This window comes from Glycine soja, chromosome 4 (assembly GCF_004193775.1).
Source record: "Glycine soja cultivar W05 chromosome 4, ASM419377v2, whole genome shotgun sequence".
In the NCBI taxonomy this organism is placed as follows: Eukaryota; Viridiplantae; Streptophyta; class Magnoliopsida; order Fabales; family Fabaceae; genus Glycine; species Glycine soja.
The window spans coordinates 39,034,054-39,054,044 of NC_041005.1; the positions used below are offsets into that span (position 1 = coordinate 39,034,054).

Here is a 19,991-nt window from a genome sequence, read left to right on the forward strand (position 1 = left end):
GCTAAGGTCTTTTCATGTGTTGTCCAACAAGAAAGACGGATAAGTAGCAATGATTTGATGGGAGGCGATAATCTAATCAATGCAACATCAAGCACAATTCCATTGAATTTGTGTACATACTGTGGTAAGGATAATCATATTGTTGATAGATGTTTTAGAAGAATGGTTTTCCTCCAAATTATGTTTCCAAAGGAGGAAGAAATAATCAAAGTGGCTCGGGCAGAGGGAGTTCTAGTGGAAGAGGAAGCAAGATATTCACACATTTTGGTTTCACCAACCACACTATTGATGAGTGTTACAAAAAGCATGGATATCCTCCTGGACACAAGCTCTATAAGCCTTAAGGCTTAAACATCAACAATATCAATACTGTGAAAGAAGAGAGTGATGGTCTTGTCCTTGAAAGAAATCAAGAGGCACGAAGTGATGAAGTAAAGTTAACCTCTCAGCAGTATAAGGCTTTGATGACATTGCTACAATACAACAACAAAATTCAATTCACAACAATTCACATGTGAACCAAATTAGTGGTTCCAATGGTTCTAGTAACATACACAAAGGTAGTGTCTTATCCATTACTTGCAATGTAAGTAAATCTAGTCCAAATGAATGGATTATTGATTCAGGAGCAACAGATCATGTCTCAACCTTCTCCCATTTATTTTCCTTTTACAAGAAGATAGATCCTATATATGTCAAACTTCCCACTGGTCACATAGTCATTGCAACTCATCCAGGCAGAGTTCAACTCTCTCAGTCCCTATATCTTGAGGATGTCTTATATATACATAGCTTCCAATTCAACTTGATTTTGATATCTAAATTTCTTTCTTGTTTGCCTTGTAAGCTGAGTTTCATGAATGACAAATGCTTCATATAGGATATGAAGAACCTGCAGAGGATTGGTATAGTTGATATGGTGGGAGGTCTTTATAGGCTCAAGATGCTTCCTCTTGGTGATTGCAAGGAGCATAAATCTAGTTCCACAACTGATTTTATCCCCCCCCCCCTTCAGTGTACCAACTTTCTCATGTAAAAGAATGTCCATAGATTTGTGGCATTTTAGACTTGGCCACCCATCATTTGAAAGGTTTTTGTTATTAAAACATACATATCCTCTTCTCAATTCAGACAAACAATTTGTATGTGATACTTGTCATCTTTCAAAACAAAAAAAGTTATCATTTCCTTACAGTAATTCCTATGCTTCTTGTGCTTTTTCTCTTATACATATTGATATTTGGGGGCCTTGTAATGTGACATCTTTGAATGGTTACAAGTATTTTTGTTTTTTTACTATAGTTGATGATCATACAAGGTTTGTTTGGGTTTTTCTATTACATTCTAAGGCTGAGACACAATCTCAATTGAAGAATTCTGTTAGCACTCTTGAAAGGCAGTTTGATACAAAGATTAAAACCATAAGGTCTAATAATGGTTAAGAATTCATTATGAAGAAATTCTTGATGAAACTGGAACTATGCATCAAACTTCTTGTGTTGAAACTCCCCAACAAAATGGAATAGTGGAGAGAAAGCATCAACATCTACTTAATATTGCTAGATCTTTGTTATTTCTATCTAATCTGCTTCTATCTTTTGGTCCTATGCTTTAGTTTACTTTGTTGTTCTTGTTATTGCATGCCTACTCCTTTTCTTCGTAATAAAACTCCATATGAAAAACTATATGGAACTACTTATGGCATTGATTCCTTAAGGGTATTTGGTTGTTTGTGTTTTTCTAGTACCCTAACTGGAAATAGAAAGAAACTTGATCCAAGAGCTGCAACTACTGTTTTTCTGGGCTTTAAACCTAATACAAAGGGTTACATCACTTTAGATCTCAAAACCAAAGTTGTTTCTATTTCTAAGAATGTCATTTTTTTATGAAGATTGTTTCCCTTTCACTGATCAAAATAAACCTGATCCAATTACTATCCTCCCTTTATCCACTTCTTTATTTCATAGCATCAATGATCAGTTTGATGATTTTTCTATGGAATCTTCAACTGATCATACCACAGATGAATCCAGTATCACTAATTCTACTCCTTCTACCTCACAGCAAATCACTCAAACTCCTAGAAGATCTTTGAGACAGGCACACAGACCGTGCAAATTTAAAGACTTCCATATCTCGTATCCACCATCAATTGTTGCTAGTTGCTCTATAGGTAGTTGCCTTTATCCTATTAGTTTGGTTCTCTCCTATAGCAGATAATATTATTCTTATCACAGTGCCATTATGTCTGTCACACAACATATTGAACCTCTATTATATAGTTAAGCCTGTAAAGATCTTCACTGGGTTGAAGCCATGAATGTAGAGATTAAAGCATTATAGCTCAATGATACTTAGGTTCTTACTAATTTTCCTCGGCATAAGACTGCAATTGGTTGCAGGTGGGTGTATAAGGTCAAGCACAAATCCGATGGATCAATTTAGAGATATAAAGCATGATTAGTAGCAAAGGGATACACACATATAGAAGGCCAGGATTATTTGGACACTTTTTCCCCTGTGGCCAAGCTAACCATAGTCTGACTTTTGTTGGCTTTAGCTGCCATCAATCACTGACACCTTAAACAACTAGATGTGAATAATGCTTTCTTACATGGGTATCTGAATGAAGAGGTGTACATGATCCTTCCTGAAGGAATGCAAGCAGATAAACCAAGACAGGTTTGTAAACTTCAGAGGTCCTTATATGGCCTAAAACAAGCAAGCAAATATTGGTATGCTAGATTATCTTCCTTTCTGATTTCACATGGATATAAGCAATGTGCCTCTGATTATTATTTGTTTCTCAAGCATGGATCCAAGACAATTATTGCTTTACTAGTTTATGTAGATGACATTGTCTTGTCTAGTAATGACTTGGCTGAGATTCAGCATATTACACATCTGTTAGATAATGGCTTCAAAATAAAAGATTTAGGTGATTTGAGGTTTTTCTGGGCTTTGAGGTAGCCAAGACACCCTCTGGTTTTAACCTTTCTCAAAGAAAGTATGCTTTGCATATTCTTATTGACAGTGGGATGCTTGGTTCCAAACCAGTGACTACTCCTTTTAATTAGACCACAAGATTACACAAACATTCAGGATCTCTTCTTTCCACTGAGGATGCATCCTCCTACAAAAGGTTATTTGGAAGATTGATCTATTTGACTAATACAAGGCTTGATATTACTTATGTTGTACAACATTTAAGTCAATTTTTTGCTGAACCTACTACAGCTCATCAACAGGCACCATCCATAATTCTCAGATACATTAAAGGATCATGAGGTGTAGAGATTCTTTTATATGCTAACAGTGAAGTTCATTTAAAAGGCTTTAGTGATTCGGATTGGGCTGGTTTCCTAGATACTAGAAGATCCATTACTGATTATGCCATATACATTGGTAGTTCATTGATCTCATGGAAGTCTAAAAAGCAAGCAATTGTTTCAAGGAGCTCATCAGAGATTGGGTACAGAGCTTTGGCAAGTGCCACATGTGAGATACAATGGCTCACTTTCTTGCTGGAGGAATTCAGGGTCCATTTCCAGCATCCTACTACTTTGTAGGGGTCATTCTATAGGCTCCAGTATGCAAATTGATTATGCACCAACTTGATTGTGTTTGACAAGGAGGGTTTTGCAGCATCCTTTCTCCAATTTGCAGAGATTCTTCCTGTACTTCTTTCTTTTCCCTTGCTTTCTTCCTTCATTTTATCTTTTGTAATTTAGATATAAAGGTTTATGTGTTGCGGTTAATTTAATGTTAAGTTGTTAACTTGGAATAGAGCAGTTAGGCTAAGACGTAGGATGTTAAGTGCCACAATGGAGTCATAATTAAAATTGGTCAAAGAGAGTTAACACAAGGATTAACTTGGAGTGAGATTCATAAATTTAGAAACCAAATAATATGTGAAGATAAATTAAAAACTAAATGGCAGGTTATAAATAATGTCAGGAATGAAATAGCTAGTTTACTTCTTTTTTTTCTTAAAAAAAAACATATGCCATGAGCATTTCTTCTCACATTTTTAAACAAGAAGAATTTACTTTAACAATATTGTAGCTTGTAAAGAGGATATGACGACTGCCTGTGCCTATCCCAAAAGTCGTGAATTTGAATGTCTCTAATTCTTCACTTTGATGGAAGTATAGTTGAACTGCAGTTGCTACTCACTTTCTTTAATTGCCGATGAATTTCTACTATGCATCATTGTTAAATTTGGTAGATCTTGTTCATATTCCCAACGATACCCATGTTTCTTCACCTCAAACTAAAAACCTTGCATGTCCATGCATGCATGATGATTGTTGAACCTGCTTGGTATTTCACTTCTAGGAATAACACTTTGAATTCTGGAACGCCAGGTAATGTTCTTAAGAAACTTGTGTTGGTGCTTCGTCTTGTACCACAGACATGGCTATATGTTAGTTCCTGATTCATACACACACACACAAAAGAAAAAAAAAACACAGGGAGAAAGAGATACGAGGAGGAAGGAAGAAGCATCCACACCTAAAAAATTTGTAGCATCCATGAAAAAGTCATGCTACTGCAGCGTTCCCTCTGAACTAATTTCGGGCAGTTGAAAACGAATAATCCTGTCACTCTTTCATCATCTGGAGTGTCTATAAATGGCCATGGTCACCCATAAGTTGGTGATGGCAAGTCAGTTCGTGAAGGGAGCTCAGGCAATATTTCAACTTCTTACTGTTCTGTAAATTCAAATAATGCAAATTTGAAAACGTCCTTGAGATTGGGTAGAGTAGCAAAATTGTTTCCCCGTAAATTTAGCCTTTCTAGGCAGACTAAATTTCCAATAGCATCAGGGATTTGAAGTAAATTGCAGAAACTTAGATCAATTTCATGCATACACAAGAAAGTCGGCGAGGAAGGCGACAGACAAGTAGCTGAGTTATTATGTGCTCTGGAATACAACAAATATAAAGGCCCCTTAAATCATCTTTTCACAATGGAGGATGTTGATTGGGAATAAATAGGAGCTTCATCGATAAAAAGCTTCTTCAAATGCTCTGCATCCTTTGGATTATCTAATAATAAGATATTACATAGTTTTGAGCAGCCAGATCGACACAAATATTCAAGAGAATTGATGCCCAATTATAGCATAAGCCTTTATTGCAGCGATCATACATTTCCTGTGGTGTGAGACAGCAGGGTTGGATGGGGATGGCAGTTCGGGTAGTGTTTGGATTAGATAGAGGTGGGAGGTGTAGGTCTAGGAAATTTAGGTTGAAAAGGTTTTAAGGCTGTTAATTTGGCTTCTAATTGCTTGGCTAAGCCAATTGTGTGTGAGAAGGAATATGGTTTTAAAATGAAAAGTTCATGTTGTATTTCCTTTTTCAAACCAGAAATAAAACAGTTAAGTAACATTTCTGCGGGCATCCCAATTACCCTATTAGAAAGGGTTTCAAATTGTTTGTTAGATTTCATCTTAAAACCAATTGGCCTCAAGTGAAGTTTCTCAACAAATATATAAGCTGCACTCCAAGGAGTGAGGCAGCCGATGTGGGACTTGAGTATTTCCCAACATTGTTGTTGGTACTCAACAACCGTGCCTTGCAGCTAGAGCTTGAAAAGTGAAGCTTGGTGGTTGTCAAACTCAGGAGGACCAAATCTGAGTTCTAAGGCCTTAGTAAAGGCTTCCCATGTAGAAATTTGGTGATTGTTGGTCATTCACTTGTACCAACTTAGAGTTTCTCTCTTCATGAAAAAAGGAACATAGGTCATACGCTAATTACGAGGAATCTGGGTAAGATAAAAGTATTGATCTGCCTGGAACAACCAATCTAAGGGATTAGACCCTTCAAAAGGTAAGAGAGAAATTTTGGAGGTTACTGGTGGGTGGTGTGTATTTGGAATCAGCGGAGGGTGATGCTTGTGTGGCAATGTGGTCTTTGATAATGTTGGGTAATTGGGTATAGATAAATTTATGGAATGTATCATGTTGTTTTGTAATGACGTCAATGCTGATTTGCATAGCCTTCATTTGTGTCGTGAGTTCTTCATTAGAGTTCTTGTGTTTTTTAGGCTTGGGGGGCATTGTGAAAGGCAACAAAAGCACCAAATAATGCAAGTTTCAGAGCAGAGCTGGTCTCCAATTCGAGCTGGAGAATACTCCTTGAAGAAAAGATAAGGAAGACGAAAAATAAGGATGAAAATTGGGATAGAGATCCTTTTTTTCTGACTACTCATTATTCATTTCATTCTTATTTTTAAAGACTAGCAAATGCTAACAATATTCCAAGTCTCATGGATCGGTTGCCAAGCGACCAAGGATCCTTACAGTGCTAACAATATTAGAATCTACTGGATGTTGTAAATTTTAAATAGCAATGACAGAATTTAGCTGAGTCATTCACGTATCCTTCCTAGAAGATTACACAAAATCCTTAAGCCTTTTTTATCTCTATCTCACACGTTTGGGCCTATCCAACATGCCACCCTTTGGCCCAATGTTTTCATTTGTGACGTTTTGTGCAATATTGGGCTTTAGTTGTGTATCAGTTAATGACTTAACTCGAATGTTTATTAGCAGCTTGGAGGGACAATAAAGTTGGCCACAAAAAGTTAACAGAAAGATCAAATGAATGTAGCTTAGTTGGCAATACGCACAGACTGAGAATTAGTCTCATCAAATACTTAGGATCCTATTGGAGAGACAAAGTGTAACATCCCAATTTTTCGTAAATAAATTTAAAAAGCTTTTTAGTAATAAATAAATAAATAAATATATAGCAAATAATAGGCTGAGTACCCTAGGTATAAATAGTTATGTTAAGTCAGCTGCCTCCTTTTGGCCTCATTTTCGTTTTTCCTCTTCTCCTCTCAAAACCCTTTCTTTTTCCCGCAGCCCACCAAACCAGTCTCAGAAAAACGACGATCTCGAACCCGTTCACCGTTGGATCGTCGTGAAATTTGAGTATCATGTTCGCAACACAATTCCGAGCATTCTCACCGTTGGGAATTTCGATATCATGTCTGAACTGAGAGAAAAACCCTTAGCATTGTAGCCTTTTCTTTCCCGCAGAAACCCAGAGCTGTCTTGGTAAAACTACGATCCCGGTTTCGTTAACCGTTGGATTATTGTGAAATTTGGATATGTTGTTCGAAATTCAATTCTGCACGCTTCCACCGTTGGGATTTGCGAGATAATATTCGTGGAGGAAGAAAAAGGAATCGTATGAAGACAGTACAAGTGGAGGTTTCAATCTCTTCTCCGTCTCTGACGTTTGGGAATTCTATCGGAGCAGTCGGATGAATAATTGAAAGAATTTCCGGGAACCGCTAGAGATGTTGCTATCGCTGGCTGAAGACACGTGAGCCCGCTTAGAGGTAAGGGATGAGTTATTCACAGTTGGGGATTAGTGAGAACATGTGTAGGGATCCTTAGAGGATTAAATTGGGATTTTATTTTGGGATGTTTGTTAAATTGCAATTTTTCCTTTATGATTATAAATAAAATATTGATGTCCTGATGAAAATTGCTTGATAAATTGTGCTCTTGATATTTGTATATTTGGACCTATGATTTGGATATAATTGTATAATATTATTTGAGGGGTTTTAGTCCTCATGTTGTGATAGTCTTTTATATAAATTGTTATATTAAGGATATGAAATGATAATTCAAATTGTGAGTATGTGATGAATTGTAGAATAACATGTTGCTTTGAGATTATAATATTGTTATTGAGATTGAGTATAAGTGTAAAGTTGAACATGTGTTAATTTGTGAGATACGTGTAAACATGTGATGGTGGATTGTGATACTATGAGATGTGAAATTATGAATGAGTTCTAGTTGTGGATAAGTGTGTAGTTAACACTTGATGTGAAATTACTTGTGTTGTAAGCTATGAATTGTACAATACCCGACCAGCGTTATCTTGAGAAAAGCGTTGATACGCAGTGTTAAAGAGAAAATGTAGGTTTCCTATTTAGGAACCAGTGTTAAATCGTAGCGCAATTGTGTTGAATGTGTTTAAAACACGAGTGTAAGGTCGTGGGTATTGTATAATTCATGAGCAGTGTCTGCATGTAAAAAAAATTATTTTAGGGGTTGGACCTGAATCAGGAGGGAGAGGCCCTGACGGACTCTTCGGAGTGTAGGCCTTGGGGGTCACCGGGTTTGAGTGCTCCTTTAAGCCTATGCTGATCTCATATGGTTGGAGCATTCTCGCAAAACATCGTGACCCTGACTGGTCTCCCTATGATCTTACTTAGTGAGAGTGACCTGACAAACCTATTATGTGGTGTGTCTTGTTATGTACTCCTAAGCGCCCCAGGGTGGTTTTTCACTGACATGGTACCACATTGCATATAGAATTGAGTCTTAGCATAACTATTGCATATGCTTGCTAATTGATGTGTTATTATATCTTGATCGAAGTGTGGGATTCTTGTGTAATGTGATTGATAATTGAAAAGTGAATTTTGAATGACGAAGTGGTGAAGTTACGTGAGCTATGTTTAAGCAAGTGGTATCTCATTTATATAATATGTATATTTAATTGTCTTGTTTCTCTATTAGCTAGGAATGTGATAACTCACTCCCTGTGTGTTGTTGTGTTTGGATCCTGTGATGATCTTGAACTTGTGTTCGGGGGAGCAGATGAATAGGTGGATGACTATGAAGAACCTCATGCTAGAGGACACGGGAACACCACGCTCTGATAGGATGTGACATTAGGATATAGGTTCTATATTAATTGTATGAGACTTATATGACTTTCTTTGAGTCGAGATGACTTTATTATTTATTTGGACAAGTTTGAATATGATGTAAAAGAAAGTGAATGTGAGCCTTTTACCCATTTGAAAAGCTTGTATTTAAAAATGTTTTAAAAATACTTTTAATTAATATTTGAATTTTTATTCCTTTATTAATATATATGTGAGGGGTAGAGGGTGTCACACAAAGACCCTAATTATAGTGATTAAAAAAATCAATTAAATGTTATAGATTTTGACTTTAATTTCTATATCCCATAGAATTTCATGTTCTTAAATCTTAATCAATAAGAAACCATCGTCTTTAGGACTTTTTAAGTGACTATTGTAAGAGAGAATAAACTTACCTTATATGATTGTTATGGATTGGATGACAATATTTGTGCATATATTATTTTTCTCAAATTAATTAAGACAACTAGTATTTTTTCTCACATTATTATTATTATTATTATTATTATTATTATTATTATTATTATCATTATTATTATTATTATTATTATTCATGTCTTACACAATAAAATTAAATTAAAAATATAAAATTTTAAATTTTAATGTTAATTGGAAATTAACAAAAAGTGTTATTACAGAAAATGTTTAATGAAATATATGATATAACGATTGGATGATTAAAAATTTATCTTAGAATCAAATTTAAAACAAATTTGATGAGTGGTCCAATTTTGTTTCAATTCAACGTTTGGACAAAGTGTTGAAAAGTCTCCATGAGAGAAGAATAAAATATAAATGTCAATTGTTCACTATTTGTATAAAAAAAATATGAATGTTTTTTTTAAAATAAATAACGTATGTATTGTGTAACATCTTAAGGGGCATTACTCTTAGCTGTAGAAGCAAAGCTTCATGGTGAATCAAAGATGATTCAGAGGTATTTTGATGATAACAATGATGATAACAAAAGATGATGACAAAGGTGATGACAAAAAGCTCAAAGATCAATCAAAAAACAACTCAAGTGAATCAAAGATCAATCAAGAACAATTCAAGAGTTCAAGATAAGAATCAAGAAGAATTCAAGACTCAAGAAGAAAGTCTAGAGACAAGGATCAAGATTCAAGGTTCAAAGATCTCAAGAATCAAGATCAACATTCAAGAATGAAGAGAAGACTCAATCAAGATAAGTATTAAAAAGTTTTTCAAAACTTTGAATAGCACATGAGTTTTTGACAAAACCTTTTACCAAAGAGTTTTTACTCTCTGGTAATCGATTACCAGATTGTTGTAATCGATTACCAGTAGCAAAATGGTTTTGAAAAAGTTTTCAAATTGAATTTACAACGTTCCAATTATTTTCAAAAGGCTGTAATCGATTACAATGTTTTGGTAATCGATTACCAGTGCCTTTGAACGTTGAAATTCAAATTCAAATGTGAAGAGTCACATCCTTTCACACAAAAGCTTTGTGTAATTGATTACACTGATTTGGTAATCGATTACCAGTGTTTGTTTCTAAATAAATCAAAAGATGTAACTATTCAAAAGGTTTTTGACTTTTTCAAATTGGTTTTAAGATTTTCTAAAAGTTATAACTCTTCTAAATGGTCTTCTTGGCCAGACATGAAGAGTCTATAAAAGCAAGGCTTTGATTTGCTTTTCAATATACTTTTCACATTCATTTGACCAATCCTTTACAAGCCTTGAATCTCTTTTAACTTCTTCTTCTTCTTTGTACCAAAAGCTTTCTGAAGTTTTCTAGTTTTCTAAACCTTGAAAACTTGTGCTATTCATCCTTTTCATTCCCTTCTCCCTTTGCCAAAAAGAATTCGCCAAGGACTAACCACCTGAATTCTTTTTGTGTCTCTCTTCTTCCTTTTCCAAAAGAACAAAGGACTAACCGCCTGAATTCTTTTGTGTCTCCCTTCTCCCTTGTCAAAGAATTCAAAACGACATAGTCTGAGAATTCTTTTGATTCTTCCCTTTCCCTAATACAAAAGTGTTCAAAGGACTAACCGCCTGAGAATTCTTTTGATTCAGTTTTTGGAGAAATTAATATCAGAAACTTTCTATAAATTAGCTTATGCATTAGCTAGTTTTATCTTTTGGATAAGCTTATTATATTTTTCCTTCTTATTTTCTTCTCCTATTAGTGTTTGTGGAAATTTTTATCCAAGCATGCCCTTATATACCTTTCGAAGAAGTTGAATGAAAAGAGTTTTTATAGAAGTGCATAAGTTGATTTTAGTTTATGTGGAATATCAACTCATTTTACCTTATCATCTTCTCCTGTAAGTACTTATAGAGAAGTTTATCTAGAGAGGACCTTGTACACTTTCTAATGTGTAATATAATCCTTTCTTTTTGTTCTAAGAAAATAATAACAGGGTCTTGCAGCGGAAAAAGGTGACATCGCAAGAGGCACAGATTTCACTGCGACATTGCCTCTGCCTCACACAACAGCTATTGATTTCAGGCAAACTTCCAAAATGACATTTCTATTTATTATCAAACATAATTTGTTGTATTTAATTTCGAGCAAGACTTTGACGTTCCTTCAAATTTTAACGTATCAATTTAGTTAGTTAGATGTAATCTTAAGTCAGACATAGGTGACAATGTCATATGCTCTCTTGAAAATTGTGTTTTGTTGTGGCAGCTCTGTGCCTGATGTGAAAGGTTCCCAAAGAGCTTCCTGAAGCACGAAACGCGGCACCTTTCGGAACACAAGGTTTGCAATATGCTTTGATAACGTATACATATCCTGCACTAACAATTCAACATACCATGAAAACATTGTTGTTTTGAACTGATTGGCTTAGTTTCTAGAATATTGCCAGATGTGCTAGGTTTAGTGCTGATGGAAGATTTGTTGCCACTGGAAGTGCAGATACATCAATAAAGCTATTTGAGGTGCCAATTTGTTATTTAGAATTTAGACAAATTGCTCTTTATTTGGCACAGCTTCTGAATTTATGCTCTGGTTATCTGGCAGGTTTCAAAGATCAAGCAGATGTTGTTGCCAGAGGCAAAGGATGGTCCTGTGCGGCCTATCATACGAACATATTATGATCATATACAAGTATATTTGTGTTTTCCTGACATGCCAGTAACTGAAGTCGTGTGGTTATTTTTATGGGAGTTTTAGGTCCTGTTTAGATAAACTTGTCCATAAACACTTATAGGAGATAAAAATAAGAAGAAAAAATAAAATAAGTTTCTCTCATAAGGTAAAATTAGCTTATGCATAAGTTAAAATAAGATTTTTAGAGACTCTAAATGAGAGAGCTTCTACAAATCAGCCTATGCATAAGCTAATTTTAGCTTATGAAGAAGTTTATTTCATTTTATCTTCTAATTTTCTTCTCTTATAAGTGTCATAAAGAAAATTATCGAAACAAAACTTCTTTTCAGTTGTATTGCACTGGACCTGTGGAAGTTCGTAGTTGTAATTATTGTTGGCTTTACAAATTTACTTAGTACAAAGCATTATATATCAGCATGCTAATTTCTGTCTTTGCTATAATGGATCTTTCTTACTCTAATACTAATCAGTTTTGGCAACTGGTTTTTTTCACATATCTCATTAGGCTTTTACTTTCCAAATTGTTGAGCATATGAAATGATCCTTGGAAACTGCACTTGCAAATTTGATTTTTTTTTTCTTATATAACAAAACTGCAGCCAATAAATGATCTGGATTTTCATCCACTAGGAACTATCCTGATTTCTTGAGTCAAAGATCAAACAATAAAGTATGATTTGTTCCATAATATGCATTTCACCTATATTTCTTTCTGATATTTCTGTCCTTTTTATTCAGAAATGCTCTTACAATCTGACATGCTGGGTTTAATGTTGTTTAGGTTTTTTGATATTTCAAAAACAAATGCAAAGAGAGCATACATGGTTATCCAGGTTGTATTGTCTTACCTTTAAGCATTAGCAAGAGCAAATATAAGATTTAAATATAAACTTCCATTTCTCTTTAACTTCTTTGTGCAGGACACACACAATGTTCGATCTGTATCTTTTCATCCTTCAGGAGACTTTCTGCTGGCAGGTTTTTTTTTTATCACATCTTTCCTGCTGAAGATTTATGATCTACTAATTGTATCATTTTCTTTACTGCTGATCTCTGTTTCTGTGTTCTTGTATTTCTTAAATGCTCTGTTATCCCTTGAATACACATCACATTCACTGTTCAGTTTCAAATTGTTATCTGTATGCTACCAGGCTCAGAAAGTCGCATGTGCTCCACTGGATGACTTGTCTAATGCCTATAGTGTGGCTATTAAAGGGGGAAATCCTATCATTGTTTACAGATTACTTACAATTCAGGATTCTTGCTTCTTTTTTTTACACAAAAAAAGATGATAAATATCAATTTCTGACAGGAACTGATCATGCAATTCCACATTTGTATGATATAAATACCTTTCAGTGTTATCTGTCGGCAAATATCCCAGACACTAGCCCCAGTGGAGCCATAAACCAGGCATGTCAATTATCTCAATCAGTATCACAAACTTTGAATTACCTACGTTTTACTTTAACTGACACTACAGTGATACTAATTGTTTCTTTGTCTGATTCATAGGTCAGATATTCTTGTAGGCTCCATGTATGTTACAGCATCTAAAGATGGTGCTATTCGGTTGTGGGATGGCATCACTGCCAATTGTGTGCGCTCAATAACTGCAGCACATGGAACAGCTGAGGCTACCAGTGCAATTTTTACAAAAGATCATAGGTATAAATACATTTTTGTGCAAATATTGGACAAAATAAAACACATGCGTTGATACACTAACTGACCAGGAGAGAATGAGTATCAGTTGTCACTAGTCACTACCAGCTACATCATGAGTTGTGGTCTAGTGATGACTTTGAAACCTTAGCAATAATATTATCAATGTTGACTTTGAAGTGGGTGTTTCCTTTGTTCCAAATGGTTTCAACTTCAGAATTAACAATCTGCTATGAAACTCCTGTTTCCTACTGTACACATGAAGAGCTTTTGTTTATTTAATCGATGCAATCTTTGCTTTAGCTGTAAGCAAAATCACCAACCAAGAAAAATAAACCATAAGACAAAAGTTATTGCATTCTTTACTTGTTCATTGCTTTTGGTGCAATGGATATAGCTGCTGATGTTCATTGACCTACTACTTGTTACATTTTCCTGAAGTTCTCAATAGGCTTAGATCAGTGTAGACACTTAGTAATTTAGCTGTCAATTTTCTAGGTTTATTCTCTCTTGCGGGAAGGATTCTACCATAAAGCTTTGGGAAGTTGGCTCTGGAAGATTAATCAAACAATATCTGGGAGCTATGCATACGCAGCTAAGGTGCCAGGTACATAGATTATTGATATGTAATGTTTTATTCAGTAAATTAATCTTGGTCAATTCATATGCTGATAAGCAAACCTTCTGGTATTAGTGATGCAGATGCTTGTATTTTTAACTTGCACTCTGAGATGTTTGTGCTCATCTTTTTTTCATTAGTTAATTTGGCCAATCATTGTTAAAATTGCTTCTCTTAATTTAGATTAAATTACACTAACCACCCCTGAAGTTTTATAAAACTACACAAACACCACTGCTTTTTAACATTTACAATAACCTCCCTTTCAGGGATTCTGATGGAATACTTTTCCAAAAATTAAGGGGGGTCAGTGTAGGACAGTAGTAGACAAAAAACAGGGGTGTTGTATAATTTCATAAAACCTCAGTGGTAGTTAGTGTAATTTACTCCTTAATTTATTGTTCACAATCACAATACACAATTAATTATTGATGTATTGTTTGTAAATATCATCAATAAAAAAAATTTAATTGATACTCCTGCATATTTTGTTGGGTACATTGGAAAGCAGTTTATCACAGCAGCACCTCTATCCAAACCTCTAATCACCTAGCCCTAAGTCCAGGTGACATTTTTATCCATATTCTGATATTTTTGTGTGAACTCTCTTTTGCAGGCTATTTTTAATGAGACAGAAGAATTTATTCTATCCATAGATGAACTAAGCAATGAGGTTTGTTCATCCACTTTCTTGTTCTCCATGTTTACTTGATGATGTTAGCTTTATCAAATGGATTGATTTTATTTGAGGAATTTCGTGTATTTCACAGATTGTTATCTGGGATGCAATAACAACAGAAAAAGTAGCAAAGTGGCCTTCTAATCATGTTGGTGCACCCCGCTGGCTTGAACACTCGCCAATAGAGTCTGCTTTTATTTCCTGTGGAACTGATAGGTCAGTTCGGTTCTGGAAGTAAACTGTATAGTATAAGGGGAAGGAAACTGAATGCATACACAGGCGCTAATTGAAGAAATTAACTCAGGGATTTTCACCTTTTTTGTTTTTTTTTTTTTTAATTTCTGGTAGCAGGCTTGCCCTGCAGAATCGTTTAATGCATTCAACGCTTGGAATTGGAAGATTGTCTATCTATGGTGATGTGATGTGCTCAATCTTTCAAGCAATTCTTAATAACTATTTGTGTTTCATATTCCATATTTTCATCAAAGTAGCTTAAAGTTGGATTGGATGAAACTTGGCGGGTCTTTTTTGTATTCCCTTTCCCCATTCCACTTTCATGTTCTCCACGTTTATTGTCACATGCATGAATACGAAGCTTCTTGAACTATCATAAAAATAATAAACGAACAAAAATTAACTCAGTTAAGCCACTAAAATTGGATTATTGATATAAGAGGGTAGTTTGTAGTTGATTATAAATTTGAAGTCTCTATGCTCCCGACATTATACAAAAATACGAAGCTTCTTAAACTATCGTCAAAATAATAGACGAACAAAAATTAAATTACATGGCAATCTCAAATGAAACTTTCGTAAGAATGAATAGGACGACATATTCAACTAGATTAAATCATATTATTAAGAAGAAAATAAGATAATAGTGAAGGAATGAAGTCAATGAACTATAGGTACTTGTTGAGCTTCGATTTTGTGTTTTCTTGATCTTGAGTCACTTATCTATTTAGAAATGATCATAAGAAACTCAGCCTTTCTCACCTTTCGCTAAAGAATTAAACGAGAAATCTCTGAAAATAAGAAAGAGAATAGAACTACTGTTGTGAGGTGGTCAGCTTCTAGAGAAATTTTAACATATGCTTGTATTATGGTCACGATCAGCAATTCCTTGCACTGCAGTGTAACCTTGTTTGCGGAATTTAATTTAATTTAAATTGTGTGAAAATTGAATGTAGTAACTTTTAAGGTTACGTTTTCTCAAGATGGTCCACCACGTTTCTAAACACACTTTATCTTTTGCTCAAAACTGTCATTCAAATGGTGTAGCATGTCACGCATAATATGATGAAAGGGATGACAATTCTAGATATTGTTCATAGGCTATCAACTGTTTTAACTGCCATTATTATTTTTTTTTATCAGCAAATATTAATTTGTTACTTATATCAATTGGGGGGCGCTAACGTGACAGGCAGTTGTTTTTTATGGTCAAATAGTATCATAGTTCAAAATGGGTTAAACTCCCAAAGAAATAAACAAGCCGAGACATAACCACCATCTAGCTGACGTGTATAACTATGTAATGTTGCTGGTAAACTTTGAACAGTCCCTCTCCCATGAATTTGCAGAACCATTGTCAAGTTAAAATGAAATATTGCATTTTAGAGGGGACAAAGTCTAATTAGTTGCGAGTAGAGTTTGGCCACTATCCCCCCGTTTTCTTTTTCAGTTTTACATCTTATCCATCCGTATAAACAAACATAATCAGCTTAATTAGTTCCATATTCCGTTTGACATTTTTAATGAAACTCTTGCTTTTGCCATCTGCCTAGTGCCTACAATTTTACCCTGGTTCTAGAGCAGCATCGCACATATAGGTATCCATCTATCATCAGTGCTCCATCAAATAAATAGCATAATAAAAGGGAAATAACTATTTTTTGTAAGTAACGTCAGCATCTGCTTTTTTCTTTGGCATTCTGAAAATGAGACGTACATATTCCCTATACTGCTCGATTTCAGGAAAAAAAAAATCTTAATATTTCAATTCCAGAGTATTAACATCAATAAAAAGGAAGGTGTTCATGTGTCTGGTCATGACTCAAAATTTTGACAGAGTCATTCACTCAAAGTCGATCCTATCAAAATCCAAGTTCCAACTAAAATCATGTACAGAGATCAAAACCCAGCACACCAGCACAACTGAATGCATTATTCAACTACTGTGAAATTGTTTAGGCTTAACTTGAGTCCTAAGTATACAGTTATATTGAATTCAGATTTCAGACAAAAACTTTCGAGTCCACATTGGTTCTACTAGACTCAAGTAAGATTGCATTCAATGAAGGATACATGGTAGTCTATAACAAAGACCCCCACTAAACCAGTGACTCCATGAAGGACCTCATATTCTTCACATCCTCGCCACTCTCAGGAAACTTCTCTGGTTTAAACAGCTTCCACAGCCCCACCGGATGCTTCCTCTTACCTTCACCACCACACCCCTTCAACCTCCCATATATCTTCTCACACTCCGGGTATGGCTTCACATAGAGATTATAAAACCTAAGCCTAGAAGGCATGACCAAATCTTTCAACCCAACCTCAAACCCGATTGCACCCTTCCCTCTCAAGCACTCCACCACACTGTACCTCGGCACAATATGCTTCTCAAAGCTCACACCCAAGTACTTAGGCACATCAACCACACACTCCACACCACACTTCATCCTCTGCACCAAAAACTCAACCTTCTTCTCAATATCCCCAACCTCATAACAAATCACCCTCGGCTCCTTCCATAACACCTTCAAAGCATCGTTTCGCGTCAAACCGTAACCACACAAGCAATCCACCCGTAGTTTCACCTCAAAACACGCCCTCACCATACCCGAACCCATGATCCTATCTTGGATCGCTTCCCTGCATTTTAGACTCTCCAACAGCCTCAGACACCGCGAGAATTCACCAATTTCCATCCCCAGAATCCTCGGATCCCTCGAGATTTCTCTCCTCAGCTCGCGGTTTGTAAACCCTAACTCCTTAATTTCGCGAACCAACGGCCTCAGCCTGTCCTCAACTCCAATTCCCAAAACCCTAGGAAACAATCCAACAACAAGATCAATTTCATCCCCGGGGATTCCGAATTCCACTAGAAAATCAACTACATTAGTAATCTCAGTCTCGCTTGTTATAAGAACGTCGGGAAACCCTTCCAGGACCTTCGCCACGGTGGCGGCGGAGAACGCGAAGCGGGTTTTGAGGAGGTCGAGTTTGCGGGGGAGGTCGAGGGGGTTTAGATCGAACTTACGGGAGCAGAGAAGAAGGTTGACTAGGGTTGACGGGGAGATTTTGGGGAAGCGGGATTGGATTTCAGGGAAGTGTGATTGGAAGGTTTTGAGGAAGGTGGGGTCGAGGAGGAGGGAAGGGGAGGAGGTGAGGAGCGAGACGACGGCGTTTTGGGGGAGGCGGAGGGAGAAGAGGAGGGTGGAGAGGGAGTGTCGGAGGTCGGGGAGGGGGGTGCGGAGGAGGGAGGGGTTGCGGGAGAGGAGGGAGGGGACGAGGGAGGAGGGGAAACCGTGCTTCTGGAAGAGGGTGGCGAGGGCAATTTGTTTTCTGTAGTGGGACTGGGAGTGAGTGTTGAGGAGAAAACGCGCGTTTGAAGAAGCGGCGCGCAACGCCATTTGTTGGTGGGGAGGAGGTAAATGGTGTGTAATCCGAGCATGCTCAGTGTCTAATAGACTCCTTGTGGAGGGGGAAGGTGGGTGTTCCAAAAGGGTTCAAATTGAATGAATGTTTCCAAGGAGTAGATACCATTTTGGTATCGAAAATGTGTGGTCATCTTAAACTGATCCTTCAAAATAAAAAATTTAAATTTACTAAAAAGGTGTGGCAGCTAATCTTATCCTTAAATTTATCATTAAATTATAATATTTTAAAAAGAAATTTGATAATAAATTATATTTTTTGGAACTAATTTGATATTAACTTAAAAAGTTCAAAGTTCAATATATCACTAAATTGTCTACAAGACAATCTATTGCATTTTTTGTACATTAATAAATTAAATTTAATTTTTTCATCTTTTAGGGATCAATCTAATCATGTATCATACTTTCAATGACTAAAATATATCTTTATCCGATTAATTTTAAGAGAAAAATAAGTGTAAAATAAGTTTACATTGTCAATTCAGTTACAAATTATTGTTTATGATAAATTTATTAATTTTTACAATAATCACTTAAAAATGATAATGTACTCACAATGTAAAATTAATTTATAATGTCATTTAATCACAAATCACAGCCTACAATATAAAATTAATTTATAATGTCATTCAGTCACAAATCACTATTTTTTATAAGTGAGTGTATCACTATTAAACTCTTAATTTAAAGGGTGAAATATGATTTAAATCCTTCTAAAAAAATTAGGCTTAAATTCATTTTAGGTCTCTATAGTTTTACAATTATATGTTTTTGGTTCCTCAAAATTTTTTATTGCATGTTCGGGCCATCATCTTTATAAAATACAACAATTTTAGTCCATTGTTAGTGTGTCCTTAATTGTTTTTAACTAAAATTGCTTACATGACATGTTATTGATGGTGTGGTATTAATGTGTTGACATTGCGGATGACCTCAAAATTTAACACATGTGGATGTAGAATTGACAATGTAGTGAAATAACAAAAGAAACCAAAATTTAGATTATTAATGTTATGTCAGCATATGTGTCAACCCCTGCCATATCATTTATCAAGTCAACTACTTAGATGTGATGTCAACACATTCGATTAAAAAAGTTGACAACAAACTAACAGGGAACCAAAATGGCTCAATTTAGAAAATGTAGAGGACCAAAATTTGCAATAAATTTTTTTGATGGCCAAAATTATACAATTATAAAACTATAAGGATCAAAAGTGAATTTAAGTCAAATTTTATTTTAGTCCTTCAAAATAATTATCCTATTTTATTTCTTTAATTTAAAAATACTTTAGTCTTTAGTTCTTGAAGTAATTATAATTAATATTTAATAACTATTAAAAATCATCACAAAATATACTTTTAGAACCAAAAGTAGAGTACTTTCAAATTATCAAGACAAAATTTGGACAACAATTCTTTGGAAAACTAAAACTGAATTTAAAAAAATTTAAAGGGACTAAACATTTTTTTTTTCTAAATTAAATGTGTTCATTTAAATTTAGTCAATTATTCTTTTAAATTACCCATGAATTTTTAAATAAGTTTCAAATCACTGTAAATCAGATA

The 19,991-nt window shown here is 35.2% G+C and overlaps 1 protein-coding gene across 1 annotated transcript; it reads right to left on the reverse strand.

Moving 5' to 3' along the window:
• Positions 1–17,090: 17,090 nt before the first annotated feature.
• Positions 17,091–18,395, reverse strand: LOC114410792 (transcription termination factor MTERF15, mitochondrial). The gene has a single exon (XM_028374719.1). The coding sequence runs from the start codon at positions 18,393–18,395 to the stop codon at positions 17,091–17,093; it is 1,305 nt and encodes a 434-aa protein (XP_028230520.1).
• Positions 18,396–19,991: the final 1,596 nt, after the last annotated feature.